This window comes from Cyclopterus lumpus, chromosome 17 (assembly GCF_009769545.1).
Source record: "Cyclopterus lumpus isolate fCycLum1 chromosome 17, fCycLum1.pri, whole genome shotgun sequence".
NCBI classification, from domain to species: domain Eukaryota; kingdom Metazoa; phylum Chordata; class Actinopteri; order Perciformes; family Cyclopteridae; genus Cyclopterus; species Cyclopterus lumpus.
In genome coordinates this window covers 3151640-3175635 of record NC_046982.1, presented here as the reverse complement: position 1 = coordinate 3175635, position 23996 = coordinate 3151640, and the positions used below count along the sequence as shown (strand labels likewise).

Genomic DNA, 23996 nt, shown 5'->3' with positions numbered 1-23996 from the left:
TCTTAGTACTCCACGTGCTAAGCAGTTAGCACAGAGGAGCAATACTGAAGCACAGAGCTGACAACGTTACACTCGAGTCTTAAAGGGTGAGCAAGAAAATAAGTATTGTGTTGGCGTATGGACGACAAAGGATAACAATCTGTTTTTTATGTCTTAGCTTGTAATCTCTGTGCAAATATATAAGATCAAAGTCAGCCTCAACAAGCTGGTTCACTTGGATCCATCGGATAGTGTCAGAACCTGAGCACCAGTCGCTCCTTGTGCTGCTTCATGGGATGAAGTACGGTGAGCCTGTCTTAGATCCAGCTGGAAGGTAGATTTAATGTGAGCTGATATGAAGTTATTCTATATCTCCTGTATATATGTATATATATATATATATTTTTTTATATATATATATATATATACAGGAGTATAACACAGGAGTTCTACATCACTGGTGGATCTTATTCTCTTTGGGTTTTTTCACAACATTTTAGAACTCTGTAAGACTATGAAACATCACCAGAAATAATATGAAGTGCAAGTTGTGCGTTATTACTACACTTCCAGGCCTGTCTGTTGCCCAGACTAACACAACTCCATTCAGGAAAGATCTTTTCTTTGTGTTCATTGGGAGTCTCCAGTGTTGACTGGGTAAAGTCATTTTAAGACTGGGTTCAACCACTTTTTTTAATGCCAATATAAAGTTGGTCTCCTTCAACTGCTATAGAATTAAGTTTACAATCTATGTTTCCTCGATATTTGGTTTATTATGGACAAGGGGAAGAGACCTCTGAAATTATATATAGACAACCATGAGTAACATTCCACTGAAGCATATTCTATTCTTTTTTTAAAAATTATATTGACATATATTTACAATGGTATTGCTGTGGTCAGGAAAGGACCTTTAGTAACTGATATGTAATATATTCACATAAAGCCAATATTGTTCCCCTGCATTATCAACCTGATGTACCACCCAGTCATGATCTTCATAAATGTATAATGCTATTAGGATTCTCCATAAACTCTGCACCAACAGAAAGTTTGTTCAGTGTCTGCACAAGGTGGCAGGGGTGACCTTTAGGAACCCTAATCCACTTCCTGTTTTGCGTCAGGTTTCTTTTATGCTTTCTAATGCCAACCCTTCTGTTGTCTTCATCTACTGAAATGAATGTACCCACTGGTTAGTTGTCATGGGTGATGAAGTGAAAGCTGGTGAATGTAACACACACGTGATATGACCGGTCTTTCCAGGTTAGCGTGGAGAATTCTGCCTGATTGGAATGAATGAGGACTCTACACGTTCATTTGAATGCACCTTTTCTTTATTCTACAGAAGTACGTTGAAGACAAAGGGGACCACAGCACAGGAGATCCCGGAGGTCTGTGGTGGCCGTCACTCCTCATCTAGCCCTTTCTGTGATGAAGAGTGATAAGAGAGAGGACAAAGAGACATGGATTAGAGACAGCAGAGCAACGAGACCCAACCAGTGTTACCAAAGGGGATTTATGTTATGCTGCGTTCACACCAGAAGCGTTGAGAATTTTAGTGATCCTCCCTGAATGAGGTTTGTTTTACTTTAATACGTTGGGTTGGACACTGTCGACAAGTCATTTGGAATGCAGCACCGAATGCATTTGGAGGAAAGCTAAAATGTTTAAAAAAGAGAAAAGCTTGTCTTTATTTAAATCTGGAGTAGGCAATAATCTTTCTGGATGTTATTGAACCAAAATTCCAAGGTATCCTTTCATCATATAATCCAAGTGGTCAGGGAGAGAAAAGTAGAATCAATCTGCAATCTGTATTCAGGTTTTAGATGATCTAGCCCGTGACTTTGGCCAGAGTTTATTCAGAGAGAGGGTGTACTTATTGGCTGGTCTACGAATGCACATGCATTCATGCACCCTTCAGAGGATGAAAGATGTGATTCAATGATTCAGATCTTTCTATCAGAATACTTTCTATTCCAGCATTGACAACAACTGCCTACACTGCAAAGCAACCCCAAAAAACACGAAAAGAGTCAGAAATGCAATAAAACGTGTCAATATCGTGATTGCATCGGCCTGAAGTTGGATTCCCAGCTTGCGATGCATATGTTTATGCCCATGCAGGGGACTTCAGACAGAGAGGAAAGAGGTGCAGGTGGGGTTGTTTATTAAATCCTGGCGTTTGTTTGTTTTTTGATTTTTCCTGAAAACTGCCGACCCCAGCTTTAAATCTTTTGTTCTTTTCTTTTTAACACTGTACACTGAGTTATGTTGAAATCATTTTGTTTAACACCTAGAAGGTTAAAGTCTGGGAAAACCAAAAATAAATGTCTTCTGAGTTTGTCACAACAATGTGTTATTAACCACCCAGCCAAAGAAAAAAAAAAGAAAAATCATCAAGTATATAAAATTAGGTTTCACAATCCTAAAAAAAAGGCAGTGTTCTCTGCTCGGAAACGCTGAGTCCTCTGAAGGCTCTGAACATAAGTCCAATCGTGGATGATGGTTGATTACAAATGTACAGTTACAGTGTACACCGCATGTTGCACATCTCACTGCTGCATCATACCTTTGCAGAATGCTCATAACGCACATGTTCTATGGGCAGAGCACACTTATAATTATAAGTGTGGCCTGTGAGTCCACTGACTTCTGGGACTTCCTGTATCTTGCTGTGTGTATTCTTTAAAGAGGTTTCTCTGCTATATTACTATTGTAACTGCTGTATTTAGGTATACTAGAATGCTAGTCTGTACTGTCTTTCTAATTTGAACATTTTGAGCTGTGATTTCTTGCTTTTTACACAAGTGACTAAAAAGGCAACAAAACCAGCTAGGATTTAAGTATTTGTTCTGTAATCCAAATCTACTAGGGACTAAACTATATTCTACTTTCTACCTTGAGGTAAACAGACCTTTGTCCTTAATTAGTTTGGCAAGAATTTCACATTCTAGCAAAACTCTAACTTCACTGGTGGCAAGGAATGAGTGCCGACTCTTACCAGTATCGATAAATGGGCAATTCCTTCAACGACCTGAGGGCGGGCTCGACACTGCTGTAGCTAATTATCACCAACTCTGGTATAAAACCAGGTGGGGGCTTGAAGCATCAGGGAAGACTCCTTGTATGAAGACTCTGAGAATAAAGACCTAGGAGTCTTTCGTGGGAGTCTTCGGCGGCTGAGTATAAACATTTCCCTGTGATAATGTGTTTTCTTTCCATACCATCTACTCGTAGCTCATCCTTCTCGGTGACTTTAACATCCATGACAGAGAAGTCACTCTTACTGTCTTCCTTTGCTCTCTCGCTCAGGCCTTCCCCTCATACTCACAAAGCTGGCAACCACCGTGACTATATTTTCACCAGAAACTGCTCTACATCCAACCTCACTGTAACTCCACTTCATGTCTCTGAAAATCCAAAAACGCCAACGACCTGCTCGCCTATCAATCACTTCTCTCCTCCTTCTCTGCCTCTATTTCTGCAGCCAAAAGCCTGTTCTACCAATCCAGAATCGAATCCTCTTTTTCTAACCCCAAAAAGCTCTTCTCTATTTTTTCCAACCTCCTTGACTACTTTACAAAAAAGATAGACGACATACACTCCTCCTTTACTAATCCATCTTCTATAACTACAGCTCCATTAACTTAATCTTCTTCCCCCTCGCTTTCCTCTTTTATCCCCCTATCTCCCAATCAAGTTCTTACCTTGGTAACCTCTGCCTGCCCAACCACCTGCCCCCTTGACCCCATCCCGTCTCACGTTCTCCAATCAATTGCTCCCGACCTTCTTCCCTTTCTCACCCATCTTATTAACACCTCCGTCTCAACTGGCTGTTTCCCTAACTCTCTGAAGGAGGCAAGAGTCAACCCTCTCCTGAAGAAACCCACTCTCGACCGGTCTGAAGTCAACAACAACAGACCCGTCTCTCTTCTCCCCTTCCTTTCCAAAACTCTAGAGCGAGCTATCTTTAACCAAGTCTCCTCCTATCTCCACAGTAACAACCTTCTTGACCCTCACCAGTCTGGATTCAAGGCAGGCCACTCAACAGAGACTGCCCTCCTTGTGGTCTCTGAGCAGCTTCACACTGCTCCTTATCCTTGGTTTATTTACTCCTATTTAAAATGATGAACACTTCTATAATCGCTGATTAAAAAGCAGAAATGGATTAGATTCAAATGGCGAGAGGCTGATTGAACAGCGGTGGGCCACATTAGGACCGTGTATGCAGCGGAGAGAGGCTTCTCACCTTGGAGCCCACGTCACGGCTCTTGGCCCGCAGCTTGTTGACCTGAGACTCAGCGATGTCCGCCCGCTCCTCGGCCTCGTCCAGCTCGTGCTGCTGCTTGCGGAACTTGCCCAGGTTAGTATTGGCCTGCTCCTCCTGAAGGATTCAACCAATAGAAAGGCCACAATATCAATAACTGCAGGAAACAATGGACGAGCTAAAAGGGTCCATTGTAACACGGCTCCAACATGGTAGTTCACCAATTAGGTCTAAAACAAGTCAACGTGGAGGCGGAGATGTTTCCTAGTATTTATTTATTTAAGCATCTACAAAATATCTTAAATTGTACAATATAAAAATGAAGTATTTTGAAGACACAGGTGACAAAGGGAAGTCAAGAAACGGTGTATAGATGGTGAGCACACAGCACACACGAAGCCCACTTACAGCCTCCTCAGCAGCTCTCTTATAGGCTTTGACTTTCAGCTGCAGCTTGTCCACCAGATCCTGCAGACGCACCATATTCTTGCGGTCCTCTGTCGTCTGTTCAAACGGAGGGATTAGGGAAGAGGCTCTCAAGTTTGATAAGGAGAACATAGAGAAGGCTCAGAAAAAAAATTGTTGATCCATTCATAAAAAAGAAAGCTCACCTGGTATGTGAGCTCTTTGATGCGCCTCTCATATTTACGCATTCCCTTTACAGCTTCACTGCTCTTCTTCTGCTCCAACTCCACCTCACCCTCCAGCTCCCTCACCTGAAAAGCACCAGAAAAGGACTTATTGGGAATTCACTGGTACACAATAATATATTTCAACATTTAACTCCCAAGATAATTATCAGTCAACTCTGCAGCACTGCTGAGCTTTTTAACCAATTTTAAGGGCATGGCACAGTCTCAAAGGTCTGATATATCCACTGTACACCACCTGCCCATAATCAAACAGCATTATGGGCATTTCAAAGACTGGGATGATTATGTTGTCTCCTTGCGAGTTCAAACTGTGATTCTAAAGCTTTATGAATATAAAATGAATGTTGGTCCATAAACTGTATATAAGAAGTGGACATAGTCACTGTGACGTCACCCATTTGTGGACTACAGTTTAGAAGTCTCTACTGGGGCGTTTTGGCTTGATCTGTCTGAAGTGACACAAGAGGGTGGAGCAAGTACAATTAACACTGAATAAGACATTTTTATGAGACCAAATGGTCACAATTAACTTTCATGAGCTAAAAAAACAAATTGAAAGGGTTAAAGTTCTCAGATGAAAACCCCAAAAGCTTTGAGACTGGACAACACCATGGTAGTGACCAGTTAATCCCGCCCTAAAGCATACTCTGCTTTATGGTCTATTTTACTCAAAATGGGACCACAATTTACTAAATGAAGTAAGTATTGAAGAAGTCTTGAATCTAGAGATTGAGACCATAAACTAAATGTTTACAATGTTTACTGAGGGAATAAATTAAGAAAGAAGTAGAGTCTATTTATAATAGACTTCTATACAACCAGAGGAGTCGCCCCTGGTGGTCAGTAGAGAGAAGGCAGCTTTCAGGCCCTTAAGTATTGGCTTTACTTTTCAGAGCCGGAGGTTACCAACTTTATTGGTCAACAATTGTACTTGTGTGTAATATTTGTAAATTGGCAAATTTCACTTACCCTGGCCTCAAGCTTCTGCACCTGCTTCTTGCCTCCCTTCAAGGCGATCTGTTCAGCTTCATCCAGACGGTGCTGCAGGTCTTTGATGGTTTGCTCCATGTTCTTCTTCATGCGCTCCAGGTGAGCGCTGGTGTCCTGCTCCTTCTTCAGCTCCTCTGCCATCATGGCAGCGTCAGTAATGGCCTTCTTGGCCTTCTCTTCAGCATTTCTGCACTCCTGCACCGCTTCCTCCACTTCACTTTGAAGCTGGGAAGCATCTACCTCAAGTTTCTTCTTCTGGTTTATAAGGCCAGTGTTCTAAGATGTGAGATTTGAGAGAATGTTACTGCAGCTAGAAAGAGTAATGCCTTTGATTTCTTTATAATGTCCAAGAAAACCATTCAGTCATATGTGGGTGTTGCAATGAATTACTAAGCCTTACCTGTGAGTGCAGTAGCTGCACCCTTTCACTAACGTCCAGCAGCTCTTGCTCAGCAAGTTTGCGACCTCTCTCCGTTTGCTCCAGAGCAGCCCTGAGCTCCTCCAGCTCAGCCTGAAGCAAGTTGTTGCGCCTCTCCACCATGGCGATGTTCTCTTTGAGATCATCATTGGCCCGAACAGCCTCATCCAGCTGAATTTGGCAATCCTTTACGGAATGATATCAACCACGTGAATGTTTGGAATCAGTTTGAATTTTAAAGTTAAGGAAGTGCGCCTTTCCTTTCCTAGTTTACCTTTAGATGTGCATGAACAGCTTTGAGCTGTTTCTGGGCCTCTGCTGCCTGCCTGTTGGATTGGCTCAGCTGGATCTCCATCTCATTGAGGTCTCCCTCCATCTTCTTCTTCAAACGGAGAGCCTCATTCCTGCTGCGAGTCTCAGCTTCAAGAGAGCTCTGCAGGGTGTCGATGGTCCTCTGCAGGTTCCTCTTCGTCTGCTCCATCTCCTCGTCTTTCTCAGCGAGCTTGCGTTCCATGTCGGCTTTGATCTGGTTGAACTCTAACTGGGCTCTGAGAATCTTGCCCTCCTCATGCTCCAGGGAGGCCTGGTGGACGGGGGTGCAGAGTTATACATTGCAGAAGACAGTGTAAACTCTAACATGTTTAATCCAGAGGGCCTATACCTCAGCTTCCTCAAGAGCAGACTGGATCTCACTTTTCTCCTGCTCCAGTTGTTTCCGTAATTTCTCCAGTTCGTGGATATTCTTCCCACTCTCACCAAGTTGCTCAGTGAGGTCGGAAATCTCCTCTGTTAACAGAGCAGAGTGAGTAAGAGGGCTTTACAATTTAAGTAAGTATGTCTGCAGAAACTCAGACACAAGCCCCGGCAGTAGATCTTACCCTGTAAGTTCTTGTTCTCCCTCTTCATGGTCTCCAGATGATCCAGAGACTCCTCGTAAGAGTTCTTCAGTTTGAAGAGCTCGGTGCTCAGAGCCCGGGCCTCCTTTTGGGAGCTCTCCAGCTCACACTGGGACTCTTCGTATTTCTGCTTCCACTCAGACAGGACCTACAGCGGACGGTAAGGCCAGCATTAAGTGTATATGCACCAGATGGTTAGGGAGGTCGCTTTTTGTGAAACATGTGTCCAAGGTGGAATTAAAGATAACACAAAGGCTGCATTGACAACAAATTACCGAGATTAAAAGGAATGGAAGCACTGGTAGTTATTTTTAGCGAACACCAGATTTGGTGTGAATGCAGCCAAACAAATTTTAAAATGTGTCTTATAGACACATTTGGACCAATGTTGGCTTTAATAACCCATGATAGAGTTACATTGGCCAATAAACTTCAAGGGAAAATTCAACCCTATTATAGAAAATACATATGTGTGTCTTACCTGTAGTGTTATTCATCAATCTAGATTATTTTGATGTACATTTCTGAGTGTCGGACATATTAGCTGTAAATATGTGGCACAACTGAAAATAACATTTTAAAAGATATTTCCTGATTGGTGCTCACAGACACTCAGCAGTAGTTCACCTTGTCAAAGTTTCTTTGCTTCTTGTCCAGAGCAGCAGCAGCAGCATTAGACCTCTCCACGTCCACCATGAGATCTTCAATCTCATTCTGCAGCCTGTGTTTGGTCTTCTCCAGAGACGAACATTTAGCGTTCACTGCTTCAACGGCCTCCTCAGCATCCTGCAGGCGTTGAGCCAGCTTCTTCCTTTAGAAATCCACCATGCAAACCGTTCAATCTTCCTGAAGTTGTGCTAGTTGATTACATTTGATTAAAATCAACTAACAGGACTGGCTGCTCGGTCGTCCAACAGACAAACTTTTTGTTCGTCTTACATTTTAGTAGGAACATAACACAAACAAAAAGCTGATCTGCTAGACGAAGTAAAATGTCTCTGTAGGAATTATATTTCAAATCATGAACCATTTGTACGTTAAACTGACTCACTTGGCCTCCTCCAGTTCCTCGGTTCTCTGGATGGCATCAGTTTCGTACTTAGTTCTCCACTGAGCCACCTCAGAGTTGGCCTTGGACATGCCGCGCTGCAGCTCAGCCTTGGCCTCCTGCTCCTCCTCATACTGCTCCCTGAGCAGGTCACAGTCATGGCGAGCAGACTGCAGCGCATGGGCCAGGGCACTTTTTGCCTGTTAAAACAAAATCGTATGAATGAGTAACACTGTAACACACTTCATTTAGGAGTTAATGTCCTGAGATGTGACTGAAACCTTGGTCTCCTCTTCTAGTTGTCGCTTTAGGTCTTCAGCCTGTTGAGTGTAGGACATTTTTCCTCTTGTCAGTTGAGACACCAGGGACTCCTTCTCCTCCAGCTGCCTTGTGAGCTCACCTTGTATCGGCAAAGGCAGAATCATATTGTGAGTGTTGCAACAAACCTTTTGTAAATATAGTTTGTCTGTCTTTCTCTATATTCATGGAACCTTGAAAATAAAAGATTTTTACATGAACATTGTCAGCTGCAATAATGTACCATTTTCCGTTTGAAGTTTTGCTTTTTGCATATTGAAGTCGTTGATCCAGCGTTGAGCCTCTTCAAACTTTGTTTTGTATTCATTCATCTGATCTTCTACAGTCCTGCATGTCTTCTCTAGATTTGTCTAGGTTTTAAAAAGAAACATTTTAAATGTTACTATCATACCCCAAATTATACCTGGACAATTTCAACATTAGAAATAAATCCGTTCAGCCGACCTTTGTCTTCACAATATGTTCCATATTGGAGACCACGTCATCCAGCTCCAGTCTGAGCTCACTCTTCTCCTTCTCCAGTTTCTGCTTGACTCTCTGCAGGTTGTCAATCTGCTCCCCCAGGTCGGCCACACTGTCGGCTTGTTTCTTCCTGAGTGTGGCGGCAGTGGCTTCATGTTGCAGAGTGGCCTCTTCCAGGTCTCTGCGGAGTTTCTGGAACTCGGCCTCCCTCTTCTTGTTCATCTCAATCTGGACGGATGTTGCTCCACCGGCCTCCTCCAGCCTCTCACTGATCTCTTCCAGCTCTCTGGACAGGTCTGCTCTCTGCTTCTCCACCTTGGCTCGGGCAGCTCGCTCTGCCTCCAGCTCTTCCTCCAGCTCCTCAATGCGGGCCTGTAAATGCAGAACAATTTGGTCACAATTACCATCAAGGGTTTTACCAATTGTGAACCATTAGACATTACGGTAATCTGCCATTACCTGGAGCTCCTTCAATTTTTTTTCAAGCTGAATTGTTATGGCCTGCTCATCTTCTATTTTGTTGTTAAGCTGACTGACTTCAAAATCTTTCCTGTGTAGAAATAAAGTAGTTAGGATTGGAACGACTGGTCATTGGTTATGCTTTTATCTGTACATACAGGAGTATAATGTGCTTACTTTTTCAGACGCTCTTCAAGTTGCTGCTTGTCATTCTCCAGGTCCATTAAGCTCTCCTGGGTCAATTTCAAATCTCCCTCTAGTTTCCTCTTCGCTCTTTCCAGATCCATCCGAATCTTCTTCTCTTGTTCAAGGGAACCTTCAAGCTGGACAATATTATTGCCAAAAGTCAAACTATGTATCCCAAAATGCAAGAAGCATATGGCATTACAGAACACTTTAAGGTCTGCGACAATACGTAGTCGGATACTTACATCATCCACTTGCTGCTCCAGCTTGGCCTTGGCCTTGGTCAGACTGTTGACTTTGTCTTCTTCACTCTGCAGATCATCCAGCGTTTGCTGATGAGCTTCCTGTAAGGCCTTCTTTTCCTTGGTCAACTTGGCAATGATTTCATCCAAAGCAGACATCTCTTCGACCAGATTCTTCACCTATGGACAGAGGACAAGTTCTTCAAGGACTTCAATGCAGATGTTAGTTGGAGCACTTTACAGTAAGTAGTGTATGTCCTACCTTGTTCTCTGTGGCATGCTTCTCTTTCTCCACTTTAGCCAGAGTTAACTCCAAGTCATCGATGTCTTTCTTCAGCTCAGAGCACTCATCCTCCAGCTTCCTCTTCTTAGCAGTCAGCTCAGCATTCATCTCCTCCTCATCCTCCAGTCTCTCAGACAACTCTTTGGCTTTTGCCTCCATCTGAATCTTGTTCTTAATCAGCCCCTCGCATCTTTCTTCAGCATCTGCAAGATTATCTTGCTCCTAAATTGAAATGGGCATTACTTTGTTAACATAAGGTAAGTTGCAATATACATGATTAATTAAGAAAAGAAAAAAATGTATATAAAGTATATTATATTCAAATCGTATATATACCAATCATTCTCAAAGATGGATCGCCAATCAAATTTGCAGGATTTCTTTTAATTAACATTTATATCTGGAGTGCACCAGAGCCACAGAGGTCTCCAGCAGATAGAAAAGGCCAAAAGCTTTTTTAGCTGGTTTACCAGGTAATGTAAAGTGATGTAGAAATGTGAAAACGTTCATTAATGCACAAATTTGCTCCTCTCACAAATTATACATACGGCCTGTTTTGAATTGGGTCACGTGTCATTTTAAAAAGTAGGTCCCTAGAAAGCCAAATGTTTGGGAAACTCTGGTATGCATAAAACAGTTCTCACTCCCAACTCCTCAAATGAATAAATAAAAGTTGACGTTTAACAAGAAGTAACGTAACATATTTAACTTATGTCACCTAGGTAACATTAACATGTTGAAGTCAATAGGACTTCTAATTACACGTTGAAACATGACGGCAAAGGTACCCAGTGCATTAGAAAGGGATACCAATGGGTCCTGACCATAATTGACATGTTGGGACTGAGATTGTGTTGCATATACTGTATGGTTATATTACCATTTTGATATTAAAAATAATGTCTTTAGACTCACAGCCTGGACATGGAGCTGCAGGTCGTTCTTTTCTTGAAGAAGAGAGACCATTTTCTCCTCTAGTTCCTTTCTACGAGTTTCAGATTTTGCGTAAGCCTCTTTCAGCTTCAGGAATTCTTCCTTCATGTTAGCCATCTCTTTTTCTGCCTCAGCAGATCTCAACAGAGGTTTGATCTTGAAGAAGAGCTTCATCCAGGGCCAATTTTTGACCCCCATGAAGGCACGGATGTTCCACTGGATCACATATAGTGCATCTCTGTGGGAAGATAAACCAGAGTTATTACTGGCACTTACACTAAATCTCTAGGAATGATCGTTATCATTTTCTTGGTTTTAGTTCATTTTGAAGTTTGTGTGTTCTCTGACCTCCTCTCAAAGATCTTGTTGAATTCCAGTCTTGCCAAGAGGCCTCTTCCTCTTGCCTGGATTCCAGTAATGATGAGTGACAAGCGGTCATCCCTCATCTCTTCCAGTTGCCCAAGAAGACCAGCCTTGAAGAACACCTTTACGAGCATGGAAACATATGTTCCTCTTAGAAATTCAAAGTTCAGCCGAAATGGTCCCTTGCTCAATGCAACACACTTGGATTGTGCTGCTACAGTCCTATTTGGTATGGTGTAACCAGTAGATTATGGTGTATTATATAGTATGAGAAAGTTAGAAGTAGATTGGATATTCCCATTCAAATCAATGTAGCAGGATGGTCCCTGGTTACAGTTAATGAGCTGAACAGCAGGCTGGCATTTTCTTTTGTATTAGTTAAATGACCACAGAAAACAGTTCAATGTCCATTCTCCTTCTTCATCTGTTTCTCTGGCCGGTTTATTGACTTGATGAGTCTTCTTGATTATTTTTCTTCTTATACTTTTGTGCCACATGTTGCATTTACCATCATTCTGTGGTTTATTATAGCTTAAACATTTTTAACAGATGTCCTTTGGACTTTTCTCTTGTATTAATTACCTTGGTGTGTCCAAACTTGTACTGACTGTGATCCATGTCCAGAGACCCAAGAAGTTTCTCAGCTCCCTTCCTGCTGTCAATGAACTGGCCATCGGGGATGGCAGCAGGATTCAGAATGCGATATCTGGAAATTGAAAAAGTAAAAATAGATTTCCACTTTATTTTGGATTTATGGATTAAGTGACTAAGCATTGCAGAAGAATAAGAATCGAGTTTATTGCCATGGCCGTTTTCAATTACAATAGACATTAAGAGGAAATAACAGGAAAGCACTGCTAAAAGTTAAGAAACATTTCAACAGAAATATTATACATGCCATACAAAATAATACCTCTGTTTGAAATCTCCATAGAGGATCCTGTTGGGGAAGCCCTTCCTGCAGATCCTGATGCCTTCCAGCACACCGTTACAGCGCAGCTGGTGCATCACCAGAGGGTTCTCCATGGCCCCAGGAGTCTTGGTCTCATTGGGGATGATGCAGCGGACAAAGTGAGGGTGAGTAGACCTCAAGTTTGTCATCAGCTTGTGCAGGTTCTCCTGTGGAAGTTATGCAATCTTATGCTTAAGACCCAGTTTATATGATTATTGTGATACATGTCTCTCAGTTATCAATGTAGAATTACTGTTCAGTCATTAGTTTACATATGAAGTAGCCATTGACACATATGTATGTGTTTTTACTTACCCTGTGCAAGGCAGACACAGTTTGGAAGGACGAACCCTTCTTCTTGCTTCCTTTCCCTTTTCCCCCTTCACCTAATGAACCAGTGTACAACTCATTAGATTGCATTAACAGACACAGGCATACGTTATTCAATCCTGCAGTTCTTATTGTGACAAATGCAGTACATTCGGTTATTCATACCTGCTTCAGATGAATAATTAATGAAGAGGAAAGATAAAAACTTGAGATTAGACTTCTGGTAGAGTCCTACAACGGTCTCGTTCAGGGGATCCTTGTTCTTCACCAGCCAGTTGTTAATGTTATAGTCAACAGTTCCAGCGTAGTGCATCAGGGCAAAATGGGCCTCTGGCTTTCCTTTGGCAACTCTGGGCTTCTGGAAGTTGCCAGATTTCCCCAGATGGTTGTCATAGAGCTTTGCTTTAAAGGTTGCATCAGAGGCTTTGGGGAACATGCACTCCTCTTCAAGGATGGACATGATACCCATGGGCTGAAGGGACAAAAACACAAGTGGTTTGAAGACAATAACGCAATCAATCTTCATATATGTCGGAAGATGCGATAGCCCAGTCTCTCACCTTTTCAATCAGGTCAATACAGGCCTGCAAGTCCATACCAAAATCTATGAAAGTCCATTCAATGCCCTCTTTCTTGTACTCTTCCTGCTCCAGCACAAACATGTGGTGGTTGAAAAACTGTTGCAGCTTTTCATTGGTGAAGTTGATGCACATCTGCTCAAAGGTGTTGAACTGCAATGACATCGATAGCAAGCAGAAATTAACTCAGGCATGGAAATGTTTAGTAGTCATTTTTATACTAATATATGTGTTACCTGCATTAATTTGAAAAGGATTGAGTTGATTAAATAATATATATTTGATAGACATTTATAGAAGTAGCTCACTTCAAAGATTTCAAATCCGGCAATGTCCAGAACACCAATGAAGTACTGGCGGGGCTGCCTAGTGTCCAGGGATTGGTTGATCCTCACCACCATCCACAGAAACATCTTCTCATACACTGACTTAGACAGTGCGCCAACAGCATAGTACACCTAAAGAAAAATCCAACTTTTAAAAGTTACAGTAAATAGCTCTTGTATGGTAGTCGTGTTTCTTTCTATATCTATTGTACTTCAAGGAACACCTAACAATATGTTTTATTGTTACCTGCTGGACAGTTTGTCCCTTGGTGACCCATTCGTTTCCTACTTTGACTCTTGGGTGACAGAGACCTTTGATGAGGTCGGCAGAGTTCAGGCCCATCAGATATGCGACTTTGTCAACATCTGAGGAAATGCATAATCTCTTAATAAACTCATTACATTCTGATGAAATATTTCCTGTCCCCGATCGGAGAACGTCCCTCACCTTGAGTGCCATCGGCCTCCGCCTGCTCCTCACGCTGCTTGTTCTTGAACTTCATGTTGCCGTGATGCATGATGGCACCAGTCAGCTTGTAAATGCCGTTCTTCTCTTCTTGAGTGAAGCCCAGCACATCAAAGGCATCCTGTGGAGGAGCACAGAATAACCTATCAACATTTGTGCTAGTTTTGCCATCCTAAATTGGGAAGAGGGACATTATATTTGATATGTCGTTGACCGGAGGATAAGATAGTGTCTGCCCTCTGAGCCACCACCATCCCACGTTATAACCAGAGTGGAATCTAATCCAGTCTATTCAAATCATTTGGCGAGAGACACAGTAATACTGGGTTATAAGTGACATAAACTTTAATAATCCTAAATCAACAGGGCGATGCAAAATAACATGCAGAAAGCCAGAGCAGGTTACACTGTTGGCTCTGTCTGCAATAATACATACTATATTATGTGCAAAAATAAACTGTAATAAATTGTTTACTGGTGTAATAAAATGTTTCATATTACACAAACTAATGATAAAATAACATAAATTATAGCATTAATAATAAATAAACATGATTAATTAGCATTCCATTGTTTGTTAACAGTTAGATAACTATTAGCTAAAGTTGAATTAATCAATTGACCATTTATTATGACTTTTTGGTGTGAGTGGCTGGCTCCATGATTAGACATCTGGTTAATCCCTACTCACATCAGTGGCCACCAGCTCCTCTGAGTCATTGATGGAGGCTACTGTCGTCTCTCCTTGGGAGATGAAGGCGTAGTCATAGGGATTGTTGGTGATGAGCAACATTTCTGAGAGACAACACAGAAATGTTAGATTCTTTATGACAGTGGGGATGTAGCGACATCACCACTGGTAGTTGTTACTGGCCACAGATCAGTTTGTTTTCATTTACCTAGCAGCTCAGGTTTCTTCTGAGACAGAATCTGATAGAAGATGTGGTAATCTCTCTCATTCTTAAGCTGAAAGGTGACACGGGACTTTTCCAGCAGATCTGTAAAGATATGTGCATTATGTAAGTGGAATGGTGATCATTGTGAACATGTGAAGGGGCAACATGAAAAACACGGAGAAAAGACTGCTTACAGGTCTCGATATCAGCTGAGGCCAGCTTTCCACTGGCTGCAAAGTGGATTCGGATGAATTTGCCCTAGGAATGTTGACAGTGAAAATATGTTAAAATAGCATCGGTACAAAGGGGTATTTCATTACAGGCAGAAACTTACAAATCTAGAAGAGTTGTCATTCCTGATGGTCTTGGCATTCCCAAAGGCCTCCAGAGCAGGGTTGGCCTGAATGATTTGATCTTCCAGGGTACCCTGAAAGAATTGAGGAGTGTAACATTTGTTTAAATTGGTAAAGATCTAAATAATAATCATGCACTGCGTTAAATGTTTCAGCATTTTAACCTTTTTGTCAGAGCCTGCATCCTTCTTTCCGCCTGCAGCAGCGATGCTGGCAAAGTACTGGATGACTCTCTTGGTGTTGACAGTTTTCCCAGCACCAGATTCTCCACTGAAGACACAAGTGGTTTTGATAAGTTGACAAGACACAGCACGTCATCTCCACGCGTTTTGATGAAAGAACGCCAACACGTTCTCCATCAAAGTCGTGACATACTGACGCTTTAGCATAATTTTCTAACACACTGGGAAGCCAAAGTGCTGGTGGCAATGAACACAGGGTTAATATTGTTAATTAAAAAAAAAGCAGCGGCTTAGGTTCAGGCAACAAATCCACTTAGTTATGTTTAGGAAAAACATCATTGTTGAGCTTAAAATAAGTACTAAAACTTAGTTTTAGGCAACACAACCACTTACAATAAGCAAGTAAACTAAGTAAAACATAAACAACTTTACATAAGTACAGAAAAAACGCTGCAAACATAACTAACATAACTTCAAATCAACACTTTAGGACAGGACCTCTCTAACACCGGTTGAAAGCCTGTTGCTTCTGTCATTGTCCTTCAGCCTAACACTGCCAGGACGTGGATGGGTTTACATTGTAGGTACTTGGATCTCATACAGATTGTAAAAGGGGTGTCGATATCAGATGCCGAGGGATGTGTCAAAGTGATGGTATTTGACACAATTAATATGAGAACGAGAGTAAATGAGAATAAACCCTGATTATTGTTGAGCTATTTCATTTCTTGCCATTAGATCTACTATTTCATGATAACGTTCACATTCAGGTGCTCTAGTCCACTGTGGCATCAACATGTTCACTGATAACGTACCACTTAAAATAACAACATACATCTCCGGGAGTAACTGGAGCATAGCAGCAAAAAGTCACAAAACAAACAATATTTCTCACAGCAAAATATCGTTCTCAATTGCAGCACACCACGACAACACGACTTACGTGATGAGAATTGACTGATTTTCTCTGTCTGGAAAAGAGAAGAAAGGATCACTGGAGGATTCTAGGATTCACCTCCCTGTGAACATTACGAAAGCTTAAGGGGAATTACCAGTTAGCATGTACTGGTAGGCATTGTCAGAGATGGAGAAGATGTGAGGAGGAGCTTCTGCCCTCTTCTTTCCTCGATAGGCAACAACCACCTCTTGGTTGTAGACCGGCAGCCCCTTGTAGGGGTTGATGGTCACACAGAAGAGCCCAGAGTAGGTCTGTGAGGATGAAACGGAGGAAGCAAACAGTTTTGAACGATGCTGTTTCACTGCAGTTGTACTCTGGGTGAGGGGTCCAGTCTTTGCCTCAACTCACGTAGATCATCCACGCTGCGTAACGCTCTTTGAGGTTAAACAGCACAGCGGGCTCATGAAGGAAGGTGAACATCGCCATGTCTTCAATTTTATCAAACTTGGGCGGGTTCTGAGGGTGTACATCGCATTCCTTCACTGTGACAGTCTGAAAAAGGAGACGTGAGCGTTAATGTGCTGTTGTGAATCCTGCGGAGTTCACAGATTACGAGTGCCTTTTGTTTCTGTGTGAATGCGCAGTCGGAGAACGCATCCGCCTCATTTGTTTCCCTTCTATGTATAACTAAAGGACACATGGAACTGAAGCTTCCCTTGCATTGTACCACTGGGTCTTAGTTATGAACCATATTGTGTATAGTATGTATAGTACCATATTGCCCCACTAGAGAGCTGTGCTCACTAAATGCGGGGCTACTCGTGGTTCCTAGAGTCCAAAAAGTAGGATGGTAGCCAGAGCCTTCAGTTATCAAGCTCCTCTTTTATGGAACCAGCTTCCACTTTCAGTTCGGGAGGCAGACACAGTCACCTCATTTAAGAGTAGGCTTAAGACTTTCCTCTTTTATAGTGCTCATAGTTAGGACTGAATCAGGTTTGCCCTGGTCCAGCCCCTAGATATGCTGTTATAGGCTTATAGGCTGCTGGGGCCTCTATCTCCTCTTCTCTCTCTCTTTATTGATGAATTTACATCTCTCAATTGCACATTACTAACTCTGCTTCCTCCCCGGAGTCTTTGTGACTTCACGTCTCATAGGGTCTGGCTGTGTCTGATGCCTCCTGCCTGGTGGGCCGGCCTCCTGCCATGGCCCTGCTGATGCGCCGCCCCCCCCCCCCCCCCCCCCCCCTCTCTTTCTCCTTCTGTTTCATGGATTGTGGAAATTTGGATTGTGGTCCATGCCTACTCATTATTAATAATGTCTGTCATATTCATTGAATGTGTTGTAACTCTGTAATCATCTGTACACATTACATATTGCTTCTGTCCACCTGGGGAGAGAGAGGGATCCTCCTCCTTCACTTTTTTCCACCTGAAAGGTTTTTTTCTATTTTTTGTGGTGTTTTTCCTGATCCGATGTGAGGTCCTGGGACAGGGATGTCGTATGTGTACAGATTGTAAAGCCCTCTGAGGCAAATTCTTAATAATAATAATAATAATAATAATAATAATGGGCTATACAAAATAAACTGAATTGAATTGAATGAAAGCAGCTGTGCCTGCCAGCTCACTGACCTTCCCTCTCTCAGTATTAGCCGTGACTTTGTCCCCCTCACGGCTGGTGATGGAAGCCTTCACGTACTCCTCGTCCACATCAGGAACGAAGCACTCCTTCTTCATGTCGAAGGGACGGGTCTGGGCCTCCAGACGCTCCCTGTCTGACTTCCTCAGGTACGGGGCCGCTGCCCCGAAGTCTCTCATGACAGCGTCACCCATTTTTCACCTTGTCTACGGGAGAAAAAATAATTGACATTCAACTGCTATTCATTTATCTAAAGGGGCAGGACAAAAAGAAAGCATATGCATTTGCTAATGTATCACATATTGGTGTTGTATTTCATTTCTTCTCTCCGTGTCATGAAATTCCGTTTCTAAATCAAAAACATTTTCATTTGTCAGATTCTCTTACCTTGCCCTTGTCCCGACCGAGGAGACTGAGGTGTGCTGGTCCTGAGGAAGGAGAAAAAGGAAACTGATGAGACCAGTCTGAAGTCCACACCAACGCAGGTAACGCTCACAGTGCTTTGTGAGCCATTGTCCAAGCTTACCTTGAGATAGAATGGTGACCTGTTGGGGGTTTCACCGTGAGTTCCCCTTATAAACAAAGCCTCTCCGCCAAATATGGAGGAGCGTTCAGGGTCCAGGAATGTTATTGTGTCTGCGTGGGGCTGGTGAGGGGAGGGGGTTAAATGAGTGGCCCAGAGCAATAAAGAAATCAGCGGGTCAGAGTGTTATCAGGGATGGGGTCTCCTGACAAAGGCCATATTAGGAGGTCCATGCGGGGCAGCGATTAATCATAGGTATCCTCAAGCAGCCAGGGGACCACAACTCACTCTGGAAATAGACACAGGGAGGAATTCCTTTTCCATCATCCCTGAAGTGAGCTTCTGTTACAGGAACAATACATGCAGCACTGGGCAGAAGCATCCTCACTTCAGACAGGCAAGACTGATACTGATCAAATCGTTCTCATTTTGTTTGTTTATTGGCGAGACCAATGTTTTTTATTTATCGGGCAGGTCTATCAAAGAGGATCATTGATGTAATGGAAATGTGCTCAAACAGCTGTTTGCTATCAGAGGGCAGATGGCAATATGTAAATGAAGATGAAAGAAAACAGCTTTAAAATATGTATATATATTATTATGTCATGTTTCCCTGATGATCTGCACTTTCACACAAAGTTAAAAAAAGAATTATTTAATAAAAAATGTAAACAAGTACAAATGAATTGTACATCTAGTATAAATAGTACATTTTAGAATAGCGCTAAAATCTTGAGTGAAAACAGCTCAAGTAAGGTATTATATATCTGTTTTGAATTGAAAAATATATTATATTTTAAAATCATCGCATAAGATTCTAATTCAATATAAACCTGTTTTTACAAAAGATAAATTTGTGAGCTGGAGATTGAAGAAGAAATAAGCAGCAACAAAACAAAAAAAAGATAGTTTCTTCGCATGATGAAACATAATCCAGAGTATTCCATGAATGCAAAGTGCTGGTATTGTTTTCTAAACACAAAGGAAGATGCAGAAAATATTTGGCAAGATATTCTAGAGGAACATGTCATGCATTGGTCTCAATTACCCAGAAGGCTTAGGTGGAGTCGCAGTGAGGCATTGGAAACATATTGCGTTTAGTAATCATAGAATGGAGTTTGGGGTAATATAAACAGCCACCAGATACCGAAAGGGTCGGTCTAAATAAAGAACAGCAGCCTGTGTGATTAGTTAGTGCAGTCAGCGCAGACAGAGGCCTGCCACAGGTGATATGCTCCGGATTCACTGAAAGGCAGTAACTATGACACACAATGGAGGGCTATGTCAGCATGACATGCTTCTCTGCGGCGCCAAGGTCACCGTGGAAGCCCTTTCCTATTATCAGGCAGCGGCGGGGCGCGAGCCAGCCGCCATAGTTACAGTGCCGCTGACATGGCACCGTGTCTTTGGGGGGCCAAAGATAACTGTGTGAAATTCCTGTTCAGCACACGGCACTGATTGATGAGAACAGCCTTCAGAGGCTTTCAGGACCCGGCCTTTTGCCTGCGTCTGGGATCATTTGCAGCAGATGATGGTCTCGAGCCGGGTTCTGTCTCACATAAATCCATTCTACTTTCAATGTTCCCTGCCAAACCCCACTCCTCGGTGGAGTCTCTCAGCTGAGCGACTTCAATTCTACAGCGGGTTTCCCCTAAAGTACTGACGGCTCACCCTTAGGTGCTGGTCATCGAGGCAGTTTTACTGCAAAACACATTTAAATTTAATTGAATCTAATTTATTGACCTAACCCACTATCCCCCACTAACACTTAAAGCAGTTAACAAGTATAGAGGAGTAATATCTATCTGAATGAAGTCACTTCCTGCCCACGCACCGGTTCCACCTCAACCTAACACAGTTAGTTGAGTCGGCACATTTGCCAAAGTGCTGTTGGCACCGTCGCCATGTTCAGAGCCATCGAGAATCAAACTAAAATGCTCCCAGTCCTGTACACAGCACCTTTAATAATGTATAACCCATTACACCTATTCAACACACATTAGTTATTATGTAGAGCACACTGAGACTGAAATCCAGCCTGGGACCTTAAGATGAAATCAGTATAGTATTAGTATTAAACCGTCTAATTAAAGTATTAGACAGTTTGCTCTGTGCTCGGCTCCATACCCGACAGCCGAGGACCAATCGGTAGCTACTGACAATACAAATTGAAAGATAAAAACTCAATGACCACCAGCTGGTTCGGCCTGGAAATAGACCGGCCGTTCGGGAGTCTTCTCGAACTTCCCGATTGCCAGTCTGCACTTCCCTGTTAGGAGCTACAATGCCCATCATGTAATCAGGGCCCCTTCGGAGGTCAAGAGATTAAAGGAGGGTCAACAGCTGGTGACAAGTGCTGAGATTATTTCCATTCTCGTAGCTCGGCTCCCGGCCCCGTTACTGACAGCTGGTGTCAGGGTGCCAAATGGAGGTGAGAGATGCCATGCCCCTGCTAAAGACCAAGTGAAGACAGCACTGACCTCACGGGTCAAACTTGGATTTCGTTAAAGGAAACATGATTCAGAGGATTGGTTTATGTCACAACAAGAGAATATTGTCGCCACATATAGTTAATTAGACCCAGACTGGGGAAGGAGAAATAGATGGGGCATTAAGCCACCGGTCTCTGGCCTTTGGTCCCGGAGGACACTGTGACATTGAACACCTACTGGATCAACTTCATAGCAACTTTTCGTTTGAAACTCAATTTTGAAAGCTTTCTTCAAATTTCACCGGTGACTTTGTAATTGTTTTAATGTTTTGTTCTTTCCTCTGCTTTTTACTTTTCAGTTCATTATTACTGTTTTAGTCCCTAAGCTGTTGATACCGGTTGGTACATCGATTACAGCGGTACAACTGAATGTTTTCATGGTTTTGTTCATTTCTACAATTAAAGGGGCAGTGTGTATCGAGCAGAGTGGTTGTAGATTGAAACCAACTGAATACCCCTCCACTACCTTTTCCAGGCCATCCTTGCTATAATGACTACTCTGTGCTAACTACGGGTACCTTCAGGTAACATAGAAACGTAAAAAGGCTGTTTCTATCAGTGTTTGGTTTGTCCGTTCTTGGCTACCATAGAAACACCAGCTTCCTTTGTAGATATGACCGTCGTGTTATAAAATCTTTCTTAAACTGTCTATAAATAAATCACCATCGCATTAGGGCAGTTAGTGGTAAGAGCAAAAGTTTTGCGTAAACACTATATGGCAGTGTTAAACTCCTGGGTTAAGACCACAAGCATCATACACCATGTTAAAGATGGTCTAATTATAGAGGTGGTGAACTGTTCCATCTTCGGCCAGTCCTCTGAGTCTCAGATATCCTGTTAATTGTGCTGATAATCCTCAACACATACTGCAAATGTGTTTTCATTAGCGAACAGATACCTGCGTGGTCGCTCAGGGAGTTAAGACATGACCCGTAATAAGAGATGAGGCAGGACTCCCTGACTTTCACACAATTTGAGTCTAAGGCCTCCCTCCTCCTGCCTCTAATCATTATGTAGTTGCCAAACATGTAAGGATAGCACTCTTAGTTCAGGGTTAAAAAGAACCGTTGTAATTATAATTTGTTGGTTGTCGTAGTATATGAATTAGATATTTGATTATTGATTCTTTGCAATCCTCCCTAGCCATTTGGAGGAACAGGCAGGCTTAGACAAGCATTTACTGAGCAGCTGCCAGTGATTATGAATGGTATTATGGTGGGCCTGAGTATGAGCATTGGGTTGACCTTGAGGCGTTCTTTAACTCTATTTAAAGATAAAGGGGATTTGTTCTATTTCTCTCTCTTTTAGCAATCACTTCACCTCAACTTGCCAATTTTTAGGCCCTCTGCCACCACGGTGTATTGCCCCCCCTCCTCTACTTAGGCCTAACTCTGCTCCTTCCTGGTTTAAATGATAATTTACCTATACACGTTTTAATCAATCTCCCTCCACTGATCCTAATGGAATGAAAGTGTATTGCCAAATGCATATGTAGAATTGTGTTTTTCACTCCATGTTGTTCTTTTTATAATCCAAAATATAACTAGTGTAACTTCTACATTGATACTGACCAGTCAATGTAATTATTGCAGTTGGTTATTTTCATAAGACTAACTTTTAGTCACATTTGTTCAGGTAGTCTCTATATCCTCCAAATAGGAGACAGGTAATTTGGGATACAATGAGGTTCCTCTGCCTCCTAATGGAGTTACAAGACTCCATCAGCGCCCAGAGACAAACTACCAATCAGGGTGAGGGAGTCTGTAAGGAAACTGTCAATCACTTCTTATGAGTCCCGATCAAACTGTCAAATGAGGCAGCGATGATCAAGTATGAATGAAGAGTGTGTGACTGTTACTGCCTTTTTCTTGCCTTGAATGTGTTCACAACTGTTTAGTTGTAAAATTAGAAAGTTTGCGGCTGCTTGTTTTGGGCTAGACTGTTTTCAACATGGGGTCACAAACTTTAATTTTAGTTGTAAACAGTCCACGAAAATCTGTTTCTGAAAACATTTAAGGCAAGAAAAAGGCAATACCGTATCAGAATCTTGATTGGTATTAAATCAGCCCTGCCTGGTCACAGTGTTAGAGACTCCTCGGCTCTGATTGGCTGTTTTCCTTTGGGCGTGGTGTAATCTTGTAGATGCCATTAGGAGCACTAAAAGGATGCATATTTCTGTCAGGATAAAGTGACAGTTTGAGCAAATATGACTAAAAGTTAGTTTTATGAAAATCACCAACTGCAGCTGTAAGTTTCATTAAACACAGTATTTCCTCCATAAAGTTGGATGAACCCAATCGTTGTTGTTGTTTTTGTATTGAATGGAAGAAAACAATGTTGTGCAACGGCTTGATGAGATTTTATTAAGCACTACAGGTTGTGAATAGTGATAGTTGAGCGGATCTATGTGATGGAGTCATAAAACCACTGATCTGAGATTTTGAGAATGAAGTCATAATTTTTGAGAAAAATTTAAGTCAAAACAGAAACGGTTGCTTCAACATATATGCTATCTTATAGTTACTACTGTAGCCTACAGTAATTTGGACTCCTGTTTGGATCGTATTGCCCCGTCTCCTCTGCTCTCCCCTACATTTGGATGGCCCCTGCTCTGTTTGCTCTGTCTCTCTCCTCCACCATGTTTCCCTCTGGAAAGCTGAGCAACATAGCTGTGTGGAGCACTTCATCGGAGAAGATTTTGTCGAAGGTTTTGTGGACAATTAGCCACACAAAGGGGATATTTAAACAGTTAGTTTCAGTGTTCCTCTTCCAGTGAAGTGCAGTGCACAGACAGTTACCTAAACCTAGAGTCCCATGAGGTACTATCATATCAGCAGAGTGCACAGGAATAACATAAAGCACAGC

General features: G+C 42.3%; 1 protein-coding gene across 1 annotated transcript; it reads right to left on the bottom strand.

Annotated features, from left to right (window-relative positions):
- Window positions 1-1330: 1330 nt before the first annotated feature.
- LOC117747120 (myosin-7) lies at window positions 1331-18592 on the bottom strand. Its single transcript, XM_034556537.1, has 38 exons — window positions 18505-18592; window positions 18111-18323; window positions 16887-17030; window positions 16633-16789; window positions 16524-16551; window positions 15563-15668; window positions 15380-15472; window positions 15240-15303; window positions 15049-15147; window positions 14841-14944; window positions 14132-14270; window positions 13931-14049; window positions 13666-13815; window positions 13340-13510; window positions 12945-13251; window positions 12765-12835; window positions 12411-12616; window positions 12080-12203; window positions 11483-11619; window positions 11117-11372; window positions 10181-10423; window positions 9922-10098; window positions 9668-9813; window positions 9491-9581; window positions 9014-9403; window positions 8793-8919; window positions 8533-8651; window positions 8255-8451; window positions 7831-8014; window positions 7186-7351; window positions 6969-7093; window positions 6582-6890; window positions 6290-6493; window positions 5869-6165; window positions 4858-4962; window positions 4655-4750; window positions 4229-4363; window positions 1331-1405 (listed from the first exon to the last, which is right to left on the bottom strand). Exons 2-38 carry the CDS (start codon window positions 18309-18311, stop codon window positions 1385-1387), a joined length of 5808 nt encoding a protein of 1935 aa, XP_034412428.1. The 5' UTR covers window positions 18312-18323; window positions 18505-18592; the 3' UTR covers window positions 1331-1384.
- Between the last annotated feature and the right edge of the window lie 5404 nt (window positions 18593-23996).

Coding starts and splice junctions, on each gene's coding strand:
- LOC117747120 (XM_034556537.1), bottom strand. CDS start 18,311: ATGGGTGACGCTGTCATGAGAGACTTCGGGGCAGCGGCCCCGTACCTG. Junction 14,050..14,131: donor GGAGGCCGATGGCACTCAAG/GTGAGGGACGTT, acceptor GCATTTCCTCAG/ATGTTGACAAAGTCGCATAT. Junction 12,204..12,410: donor TATGGAGATTTCAAACAGAG/GTATTATTTTGT, acceptor TTCAATTTCCAG/ATATCGCATTCTGAATCCTG.